Source organism: Nicotiana tabacum, chromosome 22 (genome assembly GCF_000715075.1).
Source record: "Nicotiana tabacum cultivar K326 chromosome 22, ASM71507v2, whole genome shotgun sequence".
Classification (NCBI taxonomy): Eukaryota; Viridiplantae; Streptophyta; class Magnoliopsida; order Solanales; family Solanaceae; genus Nicotiana; species Nicotiana tabacum.
The window spans coordinates 228,009,665-228,029,462 of record NC_134101.1 but is presented as its reverse complement, the minus strand read 5'-3'; the positions used below and the strand labels follow the sequence as shown (position 1 = coordinate 228,029,462).

The 19,798-nt window shown below is 37.7% G+C and overlaps 1 protein-coding gene and 1 long non-coding RNA gene across 2 annotated transcripts; both read left to right on the top strand.

The window, feature by feature from the left end:
- The first annotated feature begins 9,022 nt into the window (after positions 1-9,022).
- Positions 9,023-15,939, top strand: LOC107823317 (phytochromobilin:ferredoxin oxidoreductase, chloroplastic-like). Its single transcript, XM_016649942.2, has 8 exons — positions 9,023-9,532; positions 11,533-11,652; positions 11,734-11,828; positions 13,648-13,741; positions 13,861-13,992; positions 14,453-14,557; positions 15,335-15,385; positions 15,475-15,939. Exons 1-8 carry the CDS (start codon positions 9,275-9,277, stop codon positions 15,655-15,657), a joined length of 1,038 nt encoding a protein of 345 aa, XP_016505428.1. The 5' UTR covers positions 9,023-9,274; the 3' UTR covers positions 15,658-15,939.
- Positions 15,940-17,126: 1,187 nt separating this feature from the next.
- On the top strand, positions 17,127-19,112 carry LOC107823318 (uncharacterized). Its single transcript, XR_012705334.1, has 3 exons — positions 17,127-17,322; positions 17,680-17,736; positions 18,588-19,112. It is a non-coding gene; the product is annotated as an uncharacterized LOC107823318 (long non-coding RNA).
- Positions 19,113-19,798: the final 686 nt, after the last annotated feature.

Genomic DNA, 19,798 nt, shown 5'->3' with positions numbered 1-19,798 from the left:
AAAAGCGTTATATTTAATTAAAGAGGTCTAAAGGAGTTCGAATTTATTCTAAGTTAATGTTCAATCTAAACCTAATAATTAATAAACCCACGTTGGATGAAACCAGGTATTTGATTACTTGAAAGGGGCCTGGCCAGTGATAGGCCCAATATCATTTAAGGAGTTTCGAAAAAGGAACACAAGAAAGGGCTGGGTGATGCCAAACCAACGTTAAAACGAAAATGGCCATACAGTACTTAAAGAAACTCCTTTCATTATATCAATTACAAAACTGATGAGTTAAAATCTGATGGGTATAATAGGGCTCAAAGTTGGGCCCAAGGAGTGACAAGGGGCGGAAACAGGCATGAAAGGCCTATTTCCTAGCAGGCTGCCCCGAATTGGCCCAAGCCAGGCCCAATCCCCTTAAGAATTTTCAGAAAACATAAGACAAGAACTAGATATGCATCACCAGATTATGAATTCAAACTTTTACACCTGCTTACAAACAATAGTAAGATGAACATGGATCCAAGCTACTCTTTTAAAACATACTAATTCTTGCACCAACAAAATACTCTAACATTGCTAAAATTAAATGATTAAACTATGTAATTTCAACAGCCAACATTAACATGATATTCAAATTAACAATCTTAAATGTGAAAGAAACCACAAAACCTATCTACTAATCTGAAAATCTAGATATTAACATCTAGATCCTAACATATGAAATTTTTCCTAAATCATTGTCCATTCAGCATATCACATAATGACCATAATAAACTAAAAGAGAACAAACGAAAATAGACATAGAGATTCAAGAAAATACATGTAGGAGGAAACTGAAAATCCTGGATTCATCCATGGAAATTCTCATTACAATTTCATGTATCTAAGTACTTCTGTCTTCAGCAGTCATCAAAGTCCAAAGGAATACCTGGAGAGCAAGAGCAAAATGATGAGAAAAACAAAGAAATTCTGTGAAGCAAGCAAGCAAAGAAGCAGCAACTAATCAGCTAGCAAACAAGCTTCAGCTCAAACCCATTTTGGAATCCGGAAAAAGAAACTTCAGAATGTGTTTGTTTCTTTCAGGAAGGAAAATCAAAAGTGAAAAACCATCCAACTCTCTCACAATGCAAAAATTTTGTATATTTTCTATGGGTTCCAATGTCTGCCTCCAAATGGAAGAAAAGAGTCCTTGTATAGACACTTCTAAAGCAGCCCTAGCCTGATTAGCTAATTCCCCTTCTACCCCTTATTTTCTTGGTCATTTTACCCCTTAACCCCTATAAAATATCTGAAACCTCCCTCATCTCTTAACAAACCAGCCCCAACCTTATCCTCTAGAAGCTTCCCATAACAGAAAATATTCCCTCAGCCTCAAAATACCCAAAATAGCCTTTGACACCCATGTATTTACTCCCCTGAATGAATTGCTCGTGGGTCAAATTGACCCAAGGCATAAACCCATATGAATGGTCCTCTTAACTGGGTCAGAGATGACTACATAGCCAATGCTGAAACCCAAACCACCAAAATGAGAATTGAAGCTCAAATTGTGACCCAAGCTGAACTAAGGTCAAATCGAAAGAAAATGAAGAAGAAGAAAAGAACCGGGTCACAAATAGAACACAAGCAATTTAAACCAAAAATACGTAATCAATTTTTGAGCAATAACTCGAAACCTATAGACTCAACTGGATGAAACTGATAAAATGAATAAAACCATAGACAAACAGAGAATGGGAAAACAAAATAACTTTAATCCAATTAACAAAAATATACTATTAATACGTATTTTAAAACAAATCTAGGTCAAACAAACAACCCAACTGATACGGGAAGGACATGATATGCAAGCAAAAAGGTAAAGGTGTATATTGTACTTGCCGGAAACATATGGGCGACTCGACGAGAAGTATCGTTGGACAAAACTTGCGGTCTTTAGTCTTGCATGGAGTCCGGCGGGCATTGAAATGAATCGAATTTTATGCTAATCGACTACTATTAGGGAGAACAATCGATTGGCATGAGTTTCGATTCATTACAACCAAAATCTGCTTCAACTGTGAAAAGGGGGACAAAACTAGGGTTTTCAAATTTTGGTGTCAGATTTGGGATTTGGACAAAGGAGTGGGGATTTTGGAAAAACTTGTGTTGGATTATGAAAGGATGGTGAGTGTATGGTGAAAGTTTGGGTGAGTTTGAGAGTCGGCCGCCATCGATGACTTTGAGAGGATTCTGAGGCAGCTCAGATTTAGGGTTTCTTCGGTGAAATGGAGAGGGGGAAATGGGGAGGGTTTGATGGGTATGGGGGTGTTTAAGGCACATATATTTGGGCGACCAATCCAGTTCCCAGCCGTTAGATTTAAGATGATCAACGACTGGGATTGAAATGAGGCATACAGGGTCATTTCGGTCAATAGGGGACTGGACCGGGTTGGGTAGGGAACTTGGACCGGTTTGGGGTGAATGGGATTTGGGCTTCAGCATAATTGGCCCAGCAAATAACAGCCCTTTATTTAATCCTCTAATTCCTTTTGTTTCTTTTTTTTAATCATTTTTCTTTTCTTTTTAATTAATCAAAAACCTAAATTAAATTCCTAAGTTAAATTAAATTGCAAAATTAAGCTAATTATCTACTATAATATTTATGAAAATTAATTACTCTTAGATTAAACGAAGAAATTACGAATCTAAAATTACAAAAGTAAACCAATTTTTGTGATTTTTAATTTTAATAAAGCAACTAATTCACTAATTAACCTTAAAAAATATAAAAACAAAAATAAATGCAATGCATGATATTTTTGGCATTTTTCATGATTTTAATAAAGTTAAACATGCACAGAAATGCAGACAATTAACAAAAAATCCTACGAAAAATTACAAACTTGCAAATAATTGAAAAAATTTATTTTCTTGGATTTTATGGGAGTAATTCTTATAGGGCAAAAATTACATGCTCACAGAGACCCAGCTGGTTTGGCCAAACAATAATCTCTCCACCATTTCTTAGCGGAACCTACCAGACGGAAAGCAGCAAAGTCGACCCCATTGGTCTCCACTATCCCCATGTTTCGAAGAACCTCATGACAATAATCTAAATAATCTTGGGGATCCTCTGAGGATGTACCGCCATAGGTAACAGTGAAGAGCTTGGTGAACCTGTCCAATCTTCACAAAGCATCTGAAGACATAGCTGATCCATCACCGGTTTAAGCTACAACACCTGGTGGAACAACCCCAACTGGCTGAGCTGCTGGAGTCTGAAACTGGGGAGCCATCTGCTCCGGAGTGCGAGTAGCGGGAGTCTGTGCTCCTCCCCCAACCTGAGAGACGGCTGGTGCTACAGGAAGTATGCCTGCCTGAGTGACACTCTCCATAAATCCCACTAGATGGACTAGAGCATCCTAGAGTACCGGAGTAGCAATGAACCCATCTGGGACTTGAGTTGGGCCCACCAGAACTGTCTGGGCCGAAACCTTATCATTAAACTCTACCTGAGGCTCCGCCGCTGGTGCTGCTCCTCTAGGCTGAGCTTTGCGCCTGCCTCGGCCCCTAGCACGACCTCGACCTTGTCCTCTGCCCCTCGTAGGAATTGCTGCTGGGGGCTCGGACTACTGATCGGCTGCTGAAGCGGTACGTGTTCTCGCCATCTACGAAAGAATAGAGTAAAAGTTCAATTAGCATTGAGAAACCAAACCGCACGATAGAGATGAATGGAAGTGAAATTGTTCCTAACTTTGTAGCCTCTGGTATAAGCACAGACGTCTCCCTACCAATCCCTAAGACTCTACTAAGCTTGTTTGTGAATTGTGAGACCTAAGCAACCTAGAGCTCTGATACCAACTTGTCAAGATCCGAATTTCCCACTCTCGGGACCGTGATGGAGACAAACATTGAACCTGCTAGGCAAGCCAATGTTACTGATTATTCTACCTTTTTACTTTATCTTTTAACAATTTACAAGTTAACATAAGGAAACAACGGAAACAAAAATGCGGAAGAACAGAATTTAACAGTTTAACTTAGTACAAACGTGAAACCTTAACAAACTCCACCTAGAATTGGTGTCATAATCTCAGGGACTATCTACGAATACTACAAATAGTGGTCTGAACAAAGAAAATACACATCTATCTCAGAAATAGATGAAAATAGAAAGAAACGGGATAGAAGGGGATGCCAAGGCATGTAGATGCATGTAGGACTACCTCGGGTCTCCACTGTACTGGAGGCAGTAACCACAATCTACAGTCCGTATGGTCCAGTACCGGGATCTGCACAAAAGTACAAAGTGTAGCATCAGTACAACCGATCCCATGTGCTGGTAAGGGTCGAGCCTAACCTCGGCGAAGTAGTGACGAGTCTAGGACACAACAAACATCACAACCTGTGCAGTTAAACAATATCTAACAAAATAACAATGCTAGAAGCTAAATATAAATTAACAGGAAGGGGCAACATGCTATGGGGATTCCAGATAAGGAAACACAAAATACGGAAATGAAATAATTAGGGCACTTGAACCAATAACAACAAATAATCACCGCAAACAGAAAATGAAAGCACGGCATCACCCTTCGTGTTTTTACTCTCAATCCTCACCATGCAACCAATAATGAAAACGTGCACGGCATCACCCTTCGTGCTTTATCACTCTTCCTCACCATATGAATATTAGAAATGCGCGCGACATCATCCTTCGTGCTTTATCTCTCTTCCTCACCGTATGCATCAATATAAATATAAATGTGCACGACATCATCCTTCGTGCTTATCACTCTTCCTCACCATATGCATAAGTATGAATGCGCACGGCATCACCCTTCATGTTTTATCACTCTTTCCTCACCTAAACAGTGAAAACAACAACATCCTGGCAAGGATATCAACAATAGAAATAAATACATCCCGGCAAGGGAATCAACAATAGAAATAAATACGTCCCTGCAAAGGAATCAACTATAACCAATCTCGTTCCAACAATTAACTGTACAAAATAAACCTCAACTTGATCCAATACTCAATAATGGGCAAATACCAAGAAAATGATCATAAGTCTTACTCAACATGGATAATCACCAATCTAGGCATAGATAGTACTTAATAATCAATAATGGGCAAATACCAAGAAAATGATCATAAGTCTTACTCAACATGGATAATCACCAATCTAGGCATAGATAGTACTTAATAAGAATCACAACGATCACAGTTTAAGACTCACGAGCATGCTCGACACCAACGTATAGATACCCATCACCACACCTATACATCGTACACAACACTAACATGTAGCAAATAAGACACAACACTTATTCCCTCAAGCTAAGGTTAGACCAAACACTTACCTCGATTCTACGGTCATAAATCAAGCCTCAATTATCGCTTTCCCTTTAGATTTCACCTCCAATTCACTTGTATCTAATCATAATTAGCTTAATAACATCAATAAATGCTAAATAACTAACACCCAATGCTTAATTATAGTTTTTTCAATATTTTTCCCAAAAAGTCAAAAATCGATCCCCGGCCCGCTTGGTCAAAACCCGAAGTTAGACCAAAACCGGATTACTCATTCACCCCCGAGCCCGGATATGCAATTGGTTTTGGAATCCGGCCTCAATTGAGGTCTAAATCTCCAAATTTTGAAATTCTCAAATTTCACCCAAAAACACCCAATTTCCCATGAAAATCCCTAGATTTTGTGATGAAATCTTGTGAAAAGATGAAGTACATTGAAAGAAATGAGTTAAGAGTTGTTTACCTATGATTTGGGGAAGAACATTTCATTGGAAAATGGCCTATGGGAGCTTAGGGTTTGAAAATTTGAAAGAATGAGTTGAAATCCCATCAAAACCTATTTTTGAGCAGTTGCAGGTATCACATTTTCAATCACAGGTTCGCAATTCCAATTCGCAAATGCGATCAAAGCTTCGCAATTGCAAAGATTGGCCTGACTTGCTATCTTCGCAAATGCGAACCAGTGTTCGCAATTGCGGCCTCTGCTCTTGTCGCATTTGCGACTCTGAACTTCACAACTACGAAGGTCCCCTGCCCATCCCAGTCATTGCAAATGCGATGGTCCTTCGCAATTGCGGTGCTCGCATTTGCGAGCCAGGCTTCGCAACTGCAAAGCCTGCAGACCTGCAACACACTAGCAATTTTTCCTAAGTTCAAAATACCCCGTGGCCTAACCAAAACTCACCCGAGCCCTCGGGGCCCCAAACCAAACATGCACGCAAGTCCAAAAATATCATACGTACATGTTCGTGTGATCAAATCATCAAAATAATATCAACAACTACGAATTTAGCATCAAAATCAATGAAATTCTCAAGAACACCTAAAGTTACTATTTTCACAATCGAGGGTCCGATTTATATCAAATCAAGTCCGATTCTTACCAAATTTCAAAGATTCGACTTAAACGTTATTTTAAACCTGTACCGGGATCCAGAATCAAAATATGGGCCCGATACCATCATATTCCATCATTATTCAATTTCAAACTTCTTATATTTTTTAGTTAAACAATTTTCTTCAAAAATTTATTTCTCTAGTTAAGGAACTGAGAATTCAATTCCGGGCATACGCCCAAGCCCCATATTTTTCTACAGACCCTCCATGACCGTCAAATTATAGGTCCGGGTCCATTTACCCAAAGTGTTGACCGAAGTCAACTTAAATTCGAATTTAAAAGCAAAATTGGCATTTTTCTCAAATTTTCACATAAGGGCTTTCCGAAAGCGCGCCTGGACTACGCACGCAAATCGAGAAAAAAGAGAATGAGGTTTTGAAGGTCTCGGAACTCCGGATTGGATTCTAAAACACGAGATGGCCTTTTGGCTCATCGCACGCAGAGTGAAGCTTTTCTGGTCAAACCTGTTGATTTTCGGTAGTTTTTTATATGATGCTTCATTGATCGCCTCTCTTTGGCGATAGTGGTTTTTGTGAAAGATGAGTTATTTTTCACTGGCTAATTTTCATGATTTTCTTTTTTAGAGGTGGTTGCATTTGCTTTCCTTCAGTGAGATTTTTGATTTAGTTACCGAATTCTTCAAGTTTACAGGCAAGAGAAACCATATTAGTTAGGGAAGAAGAAACGAAAAGAGAAGAAGAAGAAAAAAAAGTAAAAATATTCTTTAATAAAAGAAATGTTGTAAAATTTAATAAAATTAGTAATAAAAAGACAAAGTTACGTGGCAAAAGATGGTTGATGCGTGCATTACACTACTTCTCTTGGAATTGGTACTGATCGCAAAAGGTAATATTTAGTATAATTTAAACGAAAATGGGTCAAAACTGCCCCTAGGCTATTGAAGTTGGTACAATAATGCCCTCCGTCCACCTATTTTGAAAAAATTGCCCTCACAGTTATCTTTTCGGCTCAAGAATACCCTTACGACTAACAGCCATGTTAGATAAAAAAAAATTTAATTAATTTTCATGTGTCATAACGGAAAAAAGGTCAAAACTGCCCCTAGACTATTGGAGTTGGTACAATAATACCCCCATCTCAAAAAATCTCCACCCTCCCCCACCCCTCTAGCGTGTGTGCGTTCATATTCTTCTTGTTCTTCTCATCCTTTTTTTGACCTTACACTCTATTTGAATAATCGCTACAAACATCATTAAAGTTTTATTTCAGACAACCAAAATTTTTTGTCACCAATACTTTATGTCATACAACTTTCAAAGACTCTATTAGGCAAAAAAAAAAACTTAGTTAATTTTCATGTGCCATTGTCCCATTGGCCTAACTTAAGACTCACCTAAACTAAAATAAACTCACCCACATTCTAAGACCCTTTTCCTCCGTTTCTTTCTCCTCTTTCTTTTAAAAATTATTCCACCAACTAGAACTCTCATACACCCATTTTTTCCCCTAAGCAAACAAAACTCTCTCGTATAGTTAATCACCTTCCTCTTCATATTTCTTTGTATATTAAATGTACATATCAATACTCTTATTTTTTTCCATCACAGAAATACCATTCATCATCAATTTGACCGTCTCTTTTTTAAAATTGGCGGTGTTGATATAACCTGAAGAGCATCCTCGTACAATAGCTTAATTTATGGACATGGTCGAATGTTCAGACTATGGTGAGCCAATGAAGAGAAAAAGGTCGAGGTCCGAGCAAAGACCAAATAAATCATTGGTATAATCAAAATTGGATGCGGAGTTGTCAGGAAATATACAACAAAAAATATTGCAAATGCTCAATGATCATTACTATTGACACTCTGTTAGTGTTCATATATTCAGGTGAAAGTTGTATGGCGTAAGGTATTGGTCATATGATTTCAATTAACTCTTAAAAGCTACATGGTGGCACAACAAATATAATGTTGGCAGAAAAATAACTTATTAAACCATAAAATCTTACAATGAAGCATTAATTTCAAAGAGTACCTGATTTCACTCAGAAAATTGATTTAATAAAAAATATTAATTTAAAAATTAAATTAAAGCCGAAAAATCTGAGATGTAGAGGGAGATCCGTGGATGTTGAAGGGTGAAAATCTAAGACAGAGTAGGCTAATAAGTGGATATGGGGTGGGGTTTTAATTTAAGCCAATAGAAAATTAATAAATAATAAATAATAATTTTTTTTCTTAATCAAAATAGGACTGTTAGTTTTTAGGGTATGAGTGGGCCGAAAAGTTGATGTTAGGGGCATGAATGAGCCAGATTTTTAACAATGAGTATAATTTTTACAAAATAGGTGGACGAAGGGTATTTTTAAACTTAAGCGAATAGGTTAAAGGGCAATTTTGGTCATTTTTCGTTGTTTAAACAAAGACAAAGGTGTCATAAGACCCCGCAAAGTATAATGATGCATCTAGTATGATTATGTATTATTCCCATGTTCCAAGAAAAATATTTTCTTTAATATCAAACACAACCTTAAATTTTATACTGGTAGCGCAAAAGTGAAAAATTTGCCTACTTTAACGTGTTAGTACTTAGTACTTCTATTTTTACATTGTAATGAAAGTTATTTGACACTAACGACGTCGTTGAAGATTTGCCGTTTGGGTGACGCGCTTGCATAGTCACCGTCCTTTTGCTCGAAGCAAAAGCCACCACACTTTGCTCCGACAGGAACCATACTTTCGCTAACATTCCATTGGTACTGCTACTATGCTACTAGTAATAATTTACAATAAACCAACAAAAAAGAACATAGGAACGAGCACCAGATTAATTCTTCAGCATAAAAAAAGCAAAAAATTGGAGCTTTGAAACACTTCAAGATTGCAAACTTTTTTTGCTTCAATGGAGTGTTTACTCCCAACCCCTTTTTCATTTTCTTCTTCTTTTCCCTCACCAAGCTGGTTTTCTCCATTTCTAGTACTAAAAAGTAGGAGTAAACTTAGTTTGAATAGAAAATTATGTAGCTTTAACAGAAATGGAAGTAGGTCCATGACTATGAGTGGTGAAATGGAAAGCTCTGTTTTTTCTTACAAGAAGTTGATTCATTTTGCTTTAGAAGAAACCAATACACATACCCATTTGGTCCCTTCTTCATTACAGGTATATATATTTTGGACTTTCATTATATTACACTATCTTTCTTTGTGTTTGTGCTGAGCATGTGTGTGTGTGTGTGTGTTTTATTTTTTCTCCTGTGTTTGGTTTGAAACATTTTTTTTTTGGTTTTGCAAATTCTTGAAGAAGGGAAATGCTGAAACTAGTAAGGATTCCAAAGGATTTTACCAAACAAATTATTGTGTTGATGAAGTACTATCCTCAGCTGGTTTTGTACTTCCATTTGTTAGTTTTGACTAGTTGCTGCGTTAAAGATTCTACTTTCAGATGCAAGGTCAATTGGGACAATTTAGCTGTGTTGTTGAATCAAAAAGGTGTTTTAAGACAGGAATGCTTAGGGCAGAGAGTTAGGTTAATTGTTATCAAATCAGAAGTATTAAACAAACTTGAACTCTTAACTTGTTTTAGCTCGTGTATGGTGTAAAACCATTGTTGGAATATTTTCTCATTCGATCCAACTAGAGCTTATGCTCAAGGGTGTGACCTAATAGTCAACAAAGTTAGTGAAACCATGGGAGAGCAAGGTTCAAATCTCAATAGAACAAAAATCGCTCGGTGATCTCTTATAAGACTTGGTGAGTAGAATTACCGGTATCTCTGTTGGTGGGAGGTAGCAGGTACTTGATAAAATAGTCATAGATGTGTGCCAACTAGTTCGAACGGTACTATTATCCCAAAAAAATGAGCTTACACGATACTTAGTTGGGTGAAGATAAGAGGGTTTAAAGGTATTTCCCTTATTTGGTAGGAAATACCAGGAAAGATGAGATAGAAATGGAGGAGTATGTTCTTTCACATGAAATTTTTTATTCTCTCCTAGAAGTGATTGAAAGGAGGAAGTAAGTGATCTTTATTTCACTTCCAGTAGAACCCACCAACTGAAGAGGAAGAATGAATATTTATCCTAATGAAAGCAAAAGAATAGTTACTTCTCCTTTTCTTTGAACCAAAACATAGGTTAATGCTAATCTGCTAAAGGACAAAATAATCTTTTCTTGTATCAAAGTGTCAATTAGTGAGTATATGAAAGATACCACTTCAACTGTAGGTTGTTTTGCAGCTGATGGTCTGGTTTATTGCAGCATAAATTTGTGAAAGAGCAACTCTTGGAAGGGAATTAAGGGGTTCTGGGATGGGGAATATCAGTGAGCTCAAATAATGAAGGGTGTTGGCAGGTATATAATCTTTATCTTTTAATGAAGGAAGCGGGACAAGTTAATGATGGTAATGCAAGCACATAAAGCATAAATGAACATAAAATAGAAAATAGTCGGAAATTAGTTATTTGTCTATCAAATAGTTTTTCATGCTTCTTCAATAGGATAAAATTTTAGGGTGTAAGCTAGTTGTACCATACACGTCAATCAAGTGGGTGCAAACTTTGGAGATAAGGGTTCAAATCTCAGCAGAGGCGAAAAACACGGGATGATTTCTTCCCGTACGTCTAAGCCTTGGTGGGCAGATTTACTCAGTGTCTGTGCTGGTGAGATGTAGCAGGTATCTAGTGGAAGAGTGGAGTGCATGCAAGCTGATTTGGACATCACCATTACCCAAAAAAAAGGACTAGAAGTAAATATGTTATCCTCGCATTAATAAGCTAGTTACTGATGATTTCTTTTGTGAATGCTCATTTTATGGGTCAAATTGTTCTTCTCTTTGGAACACTGGCATTATGTGACGGCGGGCTTGCTTTTCAACTATAAACCAGTCACACCCAATTTTTCTCGACTTCTCTTTGCTTTGAAATGCATGATTTTGCATGCTGCAGGTTCCCTGGCTCAAGTTTTTTGCTTATATCTGTTTTTCAGTTTAAGGTTTAAAAGATGAGTCTCATGATATCTCAAGGAGTTTAAGTTACCTTTTTTACTTCATCTTTTCACTTTAACTCTTTAGTCTTTAAATATATTCTAGTTCCAATTTGCGGCTGTTAAGGTTATCTACAGAACTATTGCTAGCAAAATGTGTCTAACCTTCCCTATCTGCAGGAGAAATACAGCTCTTTGTTGGCCATGGATGACGAAACAGAGCTACAGATGCTGTCTTTTGAAGCCCCTAAAATTCGACTTCTTCGCAGTTTGTGTATTGAAGGGAGCGACGGCATGCAGGTTCAATTATGTTCAAGTTCACGTTGTAGCTATCATTATGCTCGAGTTCATGTTCAACTAAATGAAGGGCATTTTATGCAGGTATTGGATTTTGCTGCATTCCCAAAACCGGAATTTGATCTGCCTATCTTCTGTGCGAACTTTTTCACTGCTGCTAAGATGAACATAATTGTACTGTAAGCTATTCTTTTAGGTGGTATTTGAGAAATATGTTACCTTTAAGCTGCATATATAACCTTGAGAAGTGTACTATAATGTCAAGTAAAGAAAATAAATGGTAAATAGTCTTCCTTCCCAATATTAGATGAAGTTTGGTAATGAAAGAGAAGCACTGAAGTGAAAGACAAGCTGTCTTCTAGTCAAATGATAAGGAAACCTGAAACATCTTTTTGATGGACAAAAGAGGTAATGATTGAAAGAGAATTAAATATCAAGAAAACAAAATTATGTGTCCAGGGGACAAATCCTATTTGAAATGGATGGTGTGAGTTTGTCAAATGCTCGACAAGCCGCTACATTAGCGGCGCATAAACTATGTTCGTCAACCAAGTTTGTTCAGTGGTCGTAAGCTTATAAATCTGACCCAAATTCTCCATTTTGGTACACGCCAAAGCGTTCCATTTCGGCGGATTGAAAGAGCCATCAATCACTATGATCTCTTTCTTAGAAAAGAAATTGCGTAAATTCTTCCTTTTTTTCTCCCATGCTTTCCATTGGTTTTCCCGTGTGTCCAAAAGGCCGCCTGCCCGGTTTTTGAGACCGCTTCTGATTTCCTCACCCAATCTCGTGAGAAGCAAGCCCAACAGGTCCTGCCTTAACCTGTCCTCGGACAGCTAGCCCTTACCAGGCTGCTGGCATTGCTAAATGGTCTGCCACGAAGTAAGCTGAAAGGAGTGTCAATATATAGTATGTACATAAAAAAAAAAAATTGACCTAGCTACATATTGTAATTTTCCGACGAAGGGGTGCCGGTCCTTGAATACATGTGGCTCCGCCACTGGTCATTCTAGATACAGGCTTTTGAATCTTTTGATTGGAAGAATACACAAGAAATTTTGAGCATTTCAGTCTTTTGCTGATTTTATAATTACCGTTCATCTTACTAAAGGGTTTATTAACTTACTTGGACGAGTGGTTTGTGCATCAGAAATCCCTTAGCATCTACGTGGGGTAAATGGAGAATTAGTAGTTCCCTTTTTTTTATCTGAAGGGTAAGGGGTAAATGGAGAAGTATCAGTCTATGTTTCAGTGTTTCCATTTGTGGGGACAGACAAGTCGTTTTCCTGCCTCTCGACAATATTTATTTGGCATTCATCACTGAATCTTGCCTATATATTCACGTATAGAATAATGGCTTATATTTTCACTACTGCCAGCCTATAGGCTTTATCAAAGCACCAGGATTTTCACTAAGGGGTGTCAAAACATAAAAAATTAAATACGTGGAAAAGCCAAGGTTATTCAACATATAATATGTATGCATAAAATAAATTTTTTACCTATACATAGTGTAATTTTCCGGCAACGTGGCTCCGCCACTGAGTACTGTGGTATCTTGACTTGATCTTGAAGACCACTTGTTTATATTACTTTCTTTCTTCTACAGTGATAATCAAGACTTCCAGATAACATTTTATTGCAGTAAATTGCACGTGAATTCAGATGTGTTTGCTAAACTACTATGCTATGATTAACTGACTTAAGATTTCTGAGCTAGAACTAGGTAACACCGATAGGCTGTCTACGTCCCATCCTTTGGGGTACGGCCCTTCCCCGGACCTTGCGTGAACGCGGATGCCTTGTGTACCGGGCTGCCGAACTAGGTAACACCCCTTATTCAGGAAGAACCATAGCGAAGAAATGAAGGGACAAATAAAGTTCTTTTTTACCTTGTAGAAACATTCCTAGAGATGTCCTTAATTATCTGTGTTTTTGAATCGTAATTGTTATTGATGTCATAGCCACTGAGGCTGAATCCTTATAAAACATATGCAGGGACCTCAACCCATTGCATGATGTCATGGATCAAGAAGATTACAAAGAGAAGTACTATAAAGACTTGATTCCTTTAGGCCTCAAGTATTCTGAGGTAAATGATAATCTTACGACATTTGCACAACTCTTCAACATAATCATATCTCTGAAGCACTTTTCTTCTGGACCCTCTCTAAATTGATTATATGGCGACTTAACACAGACTTCATGCAGCTTTTACCCTGGGGAGGGAAGCTCACCAGCGAGTCTCTGAGATTCTTTTCGCCAATAGTCATATGGACGAGATTCTCATCTAGCCCATACAACCATTCAGTTCTGTTTTCTGCATTCAAGGATTATTACAAGGTACCAGTAAACTATGTCCCATATTCTCCCTTTTATGTTAGCACTCTTGTACATCTTATTGGGCGCTTGGACATAAGAGTTGAGAGTTCCGGAAAAAAGTAAAAGAAATTTAAGTGAAAATTAGAGTTATGTTTGAACATGAATATAATTTAGAGTTGTTTTTGAATTTTTGAGAGTGATTTGAAGTGAAATTTTTGAAAAATAGTTTTTTGGAGTCTTTCAAATTTTCGGAAAATTTTGAAATTCAACTTCAAGTGAAAATTGAAATTTTCATGGCCAAACACTGATTCCGAAAAAAGTGAAATTTTTTTGAATTTTTTTTATGGCAAAACGGGCCCTTAATCTAGCACAATATATATATTTTAGCTTCTTTTTTCAAAAGATGTTATACGCAAGTATGTGAGTTTAAGAAAGCCAAGTCTGTTCACTAGGCTTACTGCTTTATTTGTTTCTATTACAGGCATGGCTTGAGCTGACGGACAGATCAGAAGAGGAAACTGATGTTTCTCAAGTTGCTCGCAATCGTGAAGCTCAGCATAGATACGTGACATGGAGAGCAGAAAAAGTGAGTATAGCTGTTCTCTTTTGTGCCTTCTCTTACATCAGTCCGGCTTTTGGTTTTCTACCATGATTAGCTTAGAGTTCTGATATTGTTTACAGCATGCTGATATCCCAGTTGTAGAGACAATAGTGAATTAATAACCTCTCCCTTCCCCCGTCTATATTCTCTTGGATTTCTTAGGCCCTTGGTTAAAGTTTTCCTTGAACTGAAAATATGCTCTTTTTTTTTTATAAAACAAAAATCTTGGAAACTAAAATAGAAGTTCTCTAAAAACCAAATACTATTCTGATCTAGGTTTTTATTCAGCTAACTGTTGCAAAATCGGCCCTTTTGATTCAGTTTGATCTCTCAACTATTTTCCTCAAAGACTTCGTAACACACTCAGAATACAAGAACTCCGTAAATTAAAATTATTTTCTTTGTTACTACTATATCATCGTGCTTATTTAAACAATATATGCATTGGTTTATTCTATTTAACCTTTTCTTCAACTTCAGCTCCAGTGTTATCCAAATGCTACTCTATTTATTTGGATATAACTTCTCAAATTTTAATTTTTTGGTCTCGGTACGCAGGCCTAGTTCACCAACAGCTACTATGCAAAATATTGCGTGAAGTTGAAATTTAGTTAAAAACCTTGAAAACAAAGGTTCCAGTAAAGAATCTGAATCTTCATACGGCCTTTCTCATTTTTGTTACTACAACTTCTGCCCCGTTCTCTCCATTTTTCTATTCTTCTTCTTGATCTCTCTATTGATGCGAAATGCCCTTTGTACCAGGATCCAGGTCATGGAGTTTTGAAAAGACTGGTAGGGGAAGCTCTTGCCAAGGTATATCATTATTTCATCCAAAGACTCCTATGCCTTGCTATTGGCAGCTCTAATAATTCCTTTTTTTCCCCCGTTTTTTCATCACTCAGGATGTGATTAGTGAATTCCTATTCAATGGTGTTAACAAGCTTGGTAGCAAAACATTTCTTGATTACTTCCCAGAGTACAGATGTGAAGATGGTAGAGTAAACGAAAAGCGCAGTATGATCGGGAAATCATTTGAAAACCGACCATGGAATGCAAGAGGAGAATTCATAGGTAATATTATTTAGAAAGCCTGATGTAGTTTTACAATTTTCCTTATTTTTTCTTTACGTAGTTTGTCAACCGATTCCAACTTGATTGGGATTAAGGTGTAATTGTTGTTGTAATAGTAGTAGTTGTCGTCTCTATCAATGTTAATATTGGATGCAAGAGGAGAATTCATAGGTGATAGGGTTGATAATCTGTTGTAATATTCGTAAGTTCTCTTTATTTTTTTAGTTCAGTCTCAGTCAATGTAAACAGCTCATCCTGTTCCCTAATTACTTTCTTCATTTCCCTCAATCATATGTTACTGTGGGTTCTATTTTATAGCCCAAAAGAGTTCATATTTTGATCTTCAGACTAGGAGTCATCAATGATAAAGGTATATTCTCAATAGTTAAAAGATGGCAGGGAACCTTTCACTATTAGACTCTGCAGCAAACTTGATTTTATGTGAAATTTACAATAAAGTTAGATGGCAGTGAACTTTACAATAAATTCTAGGATTTTTTATACGTAATTTGGAAAAGCAATTTCCATGTCTTCAAAACAAGACATGAAATAGCTTAGATGTTCTTCAGTTACTCTTCTTTGATGGACCCTTAATTTAGGATGTGAAATCTTTCTTGACGTGACTGAACAAGGTTGATCAATGGTAGATGCGTGGAGCTTTCTCTAGACCTTAATTAAACTGTCTTCTTCTTAGTTTGGGTTCTTGCTTAGTGAAGCGTAATCTTGTTTGCTTATGGCTGAGCCACATTTTGTTGGGTGAGAGTCAAAGAAAGGATGGTGAGCAACCATGCACGGTATTTCTTGACCTTCTCGACCGTCTCTGAGGACCAGTTAAGCTAGTGCCAAAGAATGTTGTCAGGTTGGACTGAGGGGTTGGTGTTTTGAGAAATGGAATAAACTGTTATCAGACCAACGGCTGGGAAGGTAATCGTAGAAATGAAGCCTTTCACCATTCACCACGCCGACCATCAAATACGAGATTGGACTCTTTATTAAAGATTTAATGGAATGACACACCCCACCCCAAGAGCGCTTCCATTTAAATGTTACACCTTGTGTATTTGGCGTTATCTTGCTGTAAAGGGGCTAATTCGATAGGAAGATAATTTCTATGAGATATTTAAATGATGCGATAGTTATACGTTAAGATTGGAAGTCATTCGAGTTGTGATTAAAAATTCGACAAAGATCGCCGCAAGTTACGGGTTTGAAATTTCACTGAAATTTGGATAAAATGTTGATGAGCTTTTCTCTCAATATACTAGGAGTTATGGTGTGTTCTACCCATCGAATCGAAGGTCTATGAGTCTAGTTTCCAACGCAACAAACCGTTCGTTAATACGACTTCGGGGTAGAGAGATATTAACATTTTCGTACAGGGGTGCACACTGTTACGGGAACAGTGTGCATAGTCGGTTTTGGTTAATTTTTTTTTTATTTAAGTCAGTTTTAAAACATAACCCCTGCGTTTTATCCTCTCCAAAACAGAACCTAAAAACTAGGGATTTCCTCTCAAACTCCTCCCATCCATCTAGCCAATCATAACAACAATTTAGTCATCCTTAAGATAGAGAACACCATGGTAGCTTCGGAATCGTGAATTCTTCGGTGTTTCACTTTTTGTAGGAAGACTCCGCCTTGAAGTAATCTCGAATTTAAAGTAATTCTGGTCACATAAGGTATGATTTAACTTCCTCTTTGATCTTTGTAAACTTCTACCACAAGAATTCCTAAGAAATAGTTGAAACCTCTATAGAAATGTTCTTGATTTTTTTTTAAGAAACCTCTCTTAATATGACTTGATTGTTGGGGCTGTTTTATATGGTTTTATTGTGTTGTTTGGATCTATGAAGACATGGATGGAATCGTGTCGATGAGGAGATGTAGTAAAGTAAAAATTTGGTGGTGTGTTGGGGGAAATTAAGCTACAAAGAGTCTACAAATTCATGCTCGCAAGTTGTTCGCTTAAATGTCTAAATGAAGAATTATATAAGATATGAGCTTGAATTTGATATTGAATGGTTCTTATTATGTAGGAAATCATTCCTAAGGCTTTCGAGGTCTCGGAAACCGTATATAACTCCATCGACAAGGTATGTAGGGCTTTCGCTATACTTTTCGGCATGACTAGAATTCGAATACACGTTTATATCGAATTGTTTCGTCGGATTTGAGTTATTTCACCTTCAACTTATAAAGATGCTTAGACCTGATCGTTTCTCATATATTGCTTACTTCAAAGAATATCTATGAATTCTCGGTTTTCCTTGTTCCTTGCTTAAAAAGAACTAGAGCCTTTTTACTCGTTCTCCTTTCGACGTTCATATAAATCATGAATAAGTAACACTTACTTCAAAGGTACTCATAATACATAACTCTCATGTTCTTAGGACTTGTTGGCCCGTAGTTGAAAAATTATATATTTTAGCAACAACCATGATAGTCGGGGAATAATGATGATAGGCCACTTCGACTCTTCTTAGAATACGTCTTTTAAGGTTAGTTTTGCATTGCACTTATATAATTCATGATTTAATGTATGTATGTATTTACTTTCATTACCGAGCCGCACTATAGACGGTCGGGTATGACACCTATTGTGTAACCACTGATCAGTTGGGATTATCGAGCTTCACGTGGCCGGGTACGATTCTACCGAGCCTTTATTATGGCCGGGTATGTTATGGATATTGTAGCCCCACAGAGGGATTTATTATTATATAATGTAATATATTATAAGGAGCGATAGTGAGCGACAATTCCACGAGCATACATTTATATCCATGTTGAATTTTAGTTTCCTATCGAGGCTAGTTTTAGAATTCAAATTGTCTCTATATCTCTTCTCTTAATAATTACATTTTTCATGTTACACTTGTCGCCCTACATATTCAGTATATTTTTCGTAATGACGCCTTTTTATGCATTGTGTTCATGCCCACAGGTTCGGATAGACAAAGCGGCGTGCCTCCTCAGTAGGACCCCCAGGATCAGCGTTGGGTTTCGCACTCCACTTCTTCGGATTTGCTAACTTTGAGTCCATAGGTACTATTACAGATGTATATGAGTAGTTTTGGGCATGTCGGGGGCCTTGTCCCGGCCTGTTGAGATTGTCTTACACTCTTAGAGGCTTGCAGACTAGCGGTCATTGCATTGTATATTTTTTTTTGTATGGCCCTATCGGCCTTCTGGATAGGTGTCATACTGTTGTTGCAGCCTTGTTGGCCTAAGTTATATACATATATATATGTGTGTGTGTCGTTTTGGGCTCTTATGCCTGCAGGTTATTATATTTCAGACCATATCTCATGGTTGGTTCGCTCGGGCCTTCGGGCATCGGGTGCTAGCCACACCTCCCAAGATTGGGGTGTGACAAACTTGGTATCAGAGCAGGTCAGTCCTAGGGAGTCTGCAAGACGTGTCTAGTAGAGTCTTGTTTATGGTGTGTTGTACACCACACTTATAAATATGAGGCTATTGGGCATTTAGGATTATTACTTTCTTCTTGATCTAGATCGTGCAATAGTGCCTAATCGTAAGTGTTCATTCCTAATTCTCCTTTTGTTTACCTTCTCAGTGATGCCTAATACTACTGGACGACAAGTGGCTATGAAATTTATTCAGAGGTTGGATGAGGAGGCGGGAAAGGGCACAAGTCAGGTCCCACCTACTAATGTAGATCAACATGAGCCACAGAATGAGGCTGATTCTCAGGCTTCCGGGGCAGCACCCTCACCACCCCCGGAAGGGCGTAGAGGAGCTAATGCACCTCCAGTCCCTCTCCCAGCTGTCCCTGATCAGGACCTAGACATGTGGAGTGCTGTACAATTGCTGACTCGAATAGTAGACTCCCAAGCCCAACACCAAACCCTCGGTATTGCTGATAGGTCCGTGAGTGTGAGAGTTCGAGACTTTATCAATTTGGATCCTCCAGTATTTACAGGGGTTGATCCTAATGCTGACCCATAGGATTTTCTAGATCTTATGCAACGTACCTTACAAATTATACATGCCACAGATGTTGAGTCAGTGGAGTTTACTTATTATAGACTACGTGATATTGTTGTGACATGGTATGAAACTTGGAAGCAGACTCGAGGGCCTAATGTGCCGCCAGTGACATAGAAGGAGTTCTCTGAGGCATTTCTACAGCAA

Excerpts from the sequence above, each read along its gene's own strand:
- LOC107823317 (XM_016649942.2), top strand. The coding sequence starts at position 9,275 with ATGGAGTGTTTACTCCCAACCCCTTTTTCATTTTCTTCTTCTTTTCCC. Across the intron at positions 13,993-14,452 it reads CATTCAAGGATTATTACAAG|GCATGGCTTGAGCTGACGGA; the intron begins GTACCAGTAAAC and ends TTTCTATTACAG. Across the intron at positions 14,558-15,334 it reads TGACATGGAGAGCAGAAAAA|GATCCAGGTCATGGAGTTTT; the intron begins GTGAGTATAGCT and ends CCTTTGTACCAG.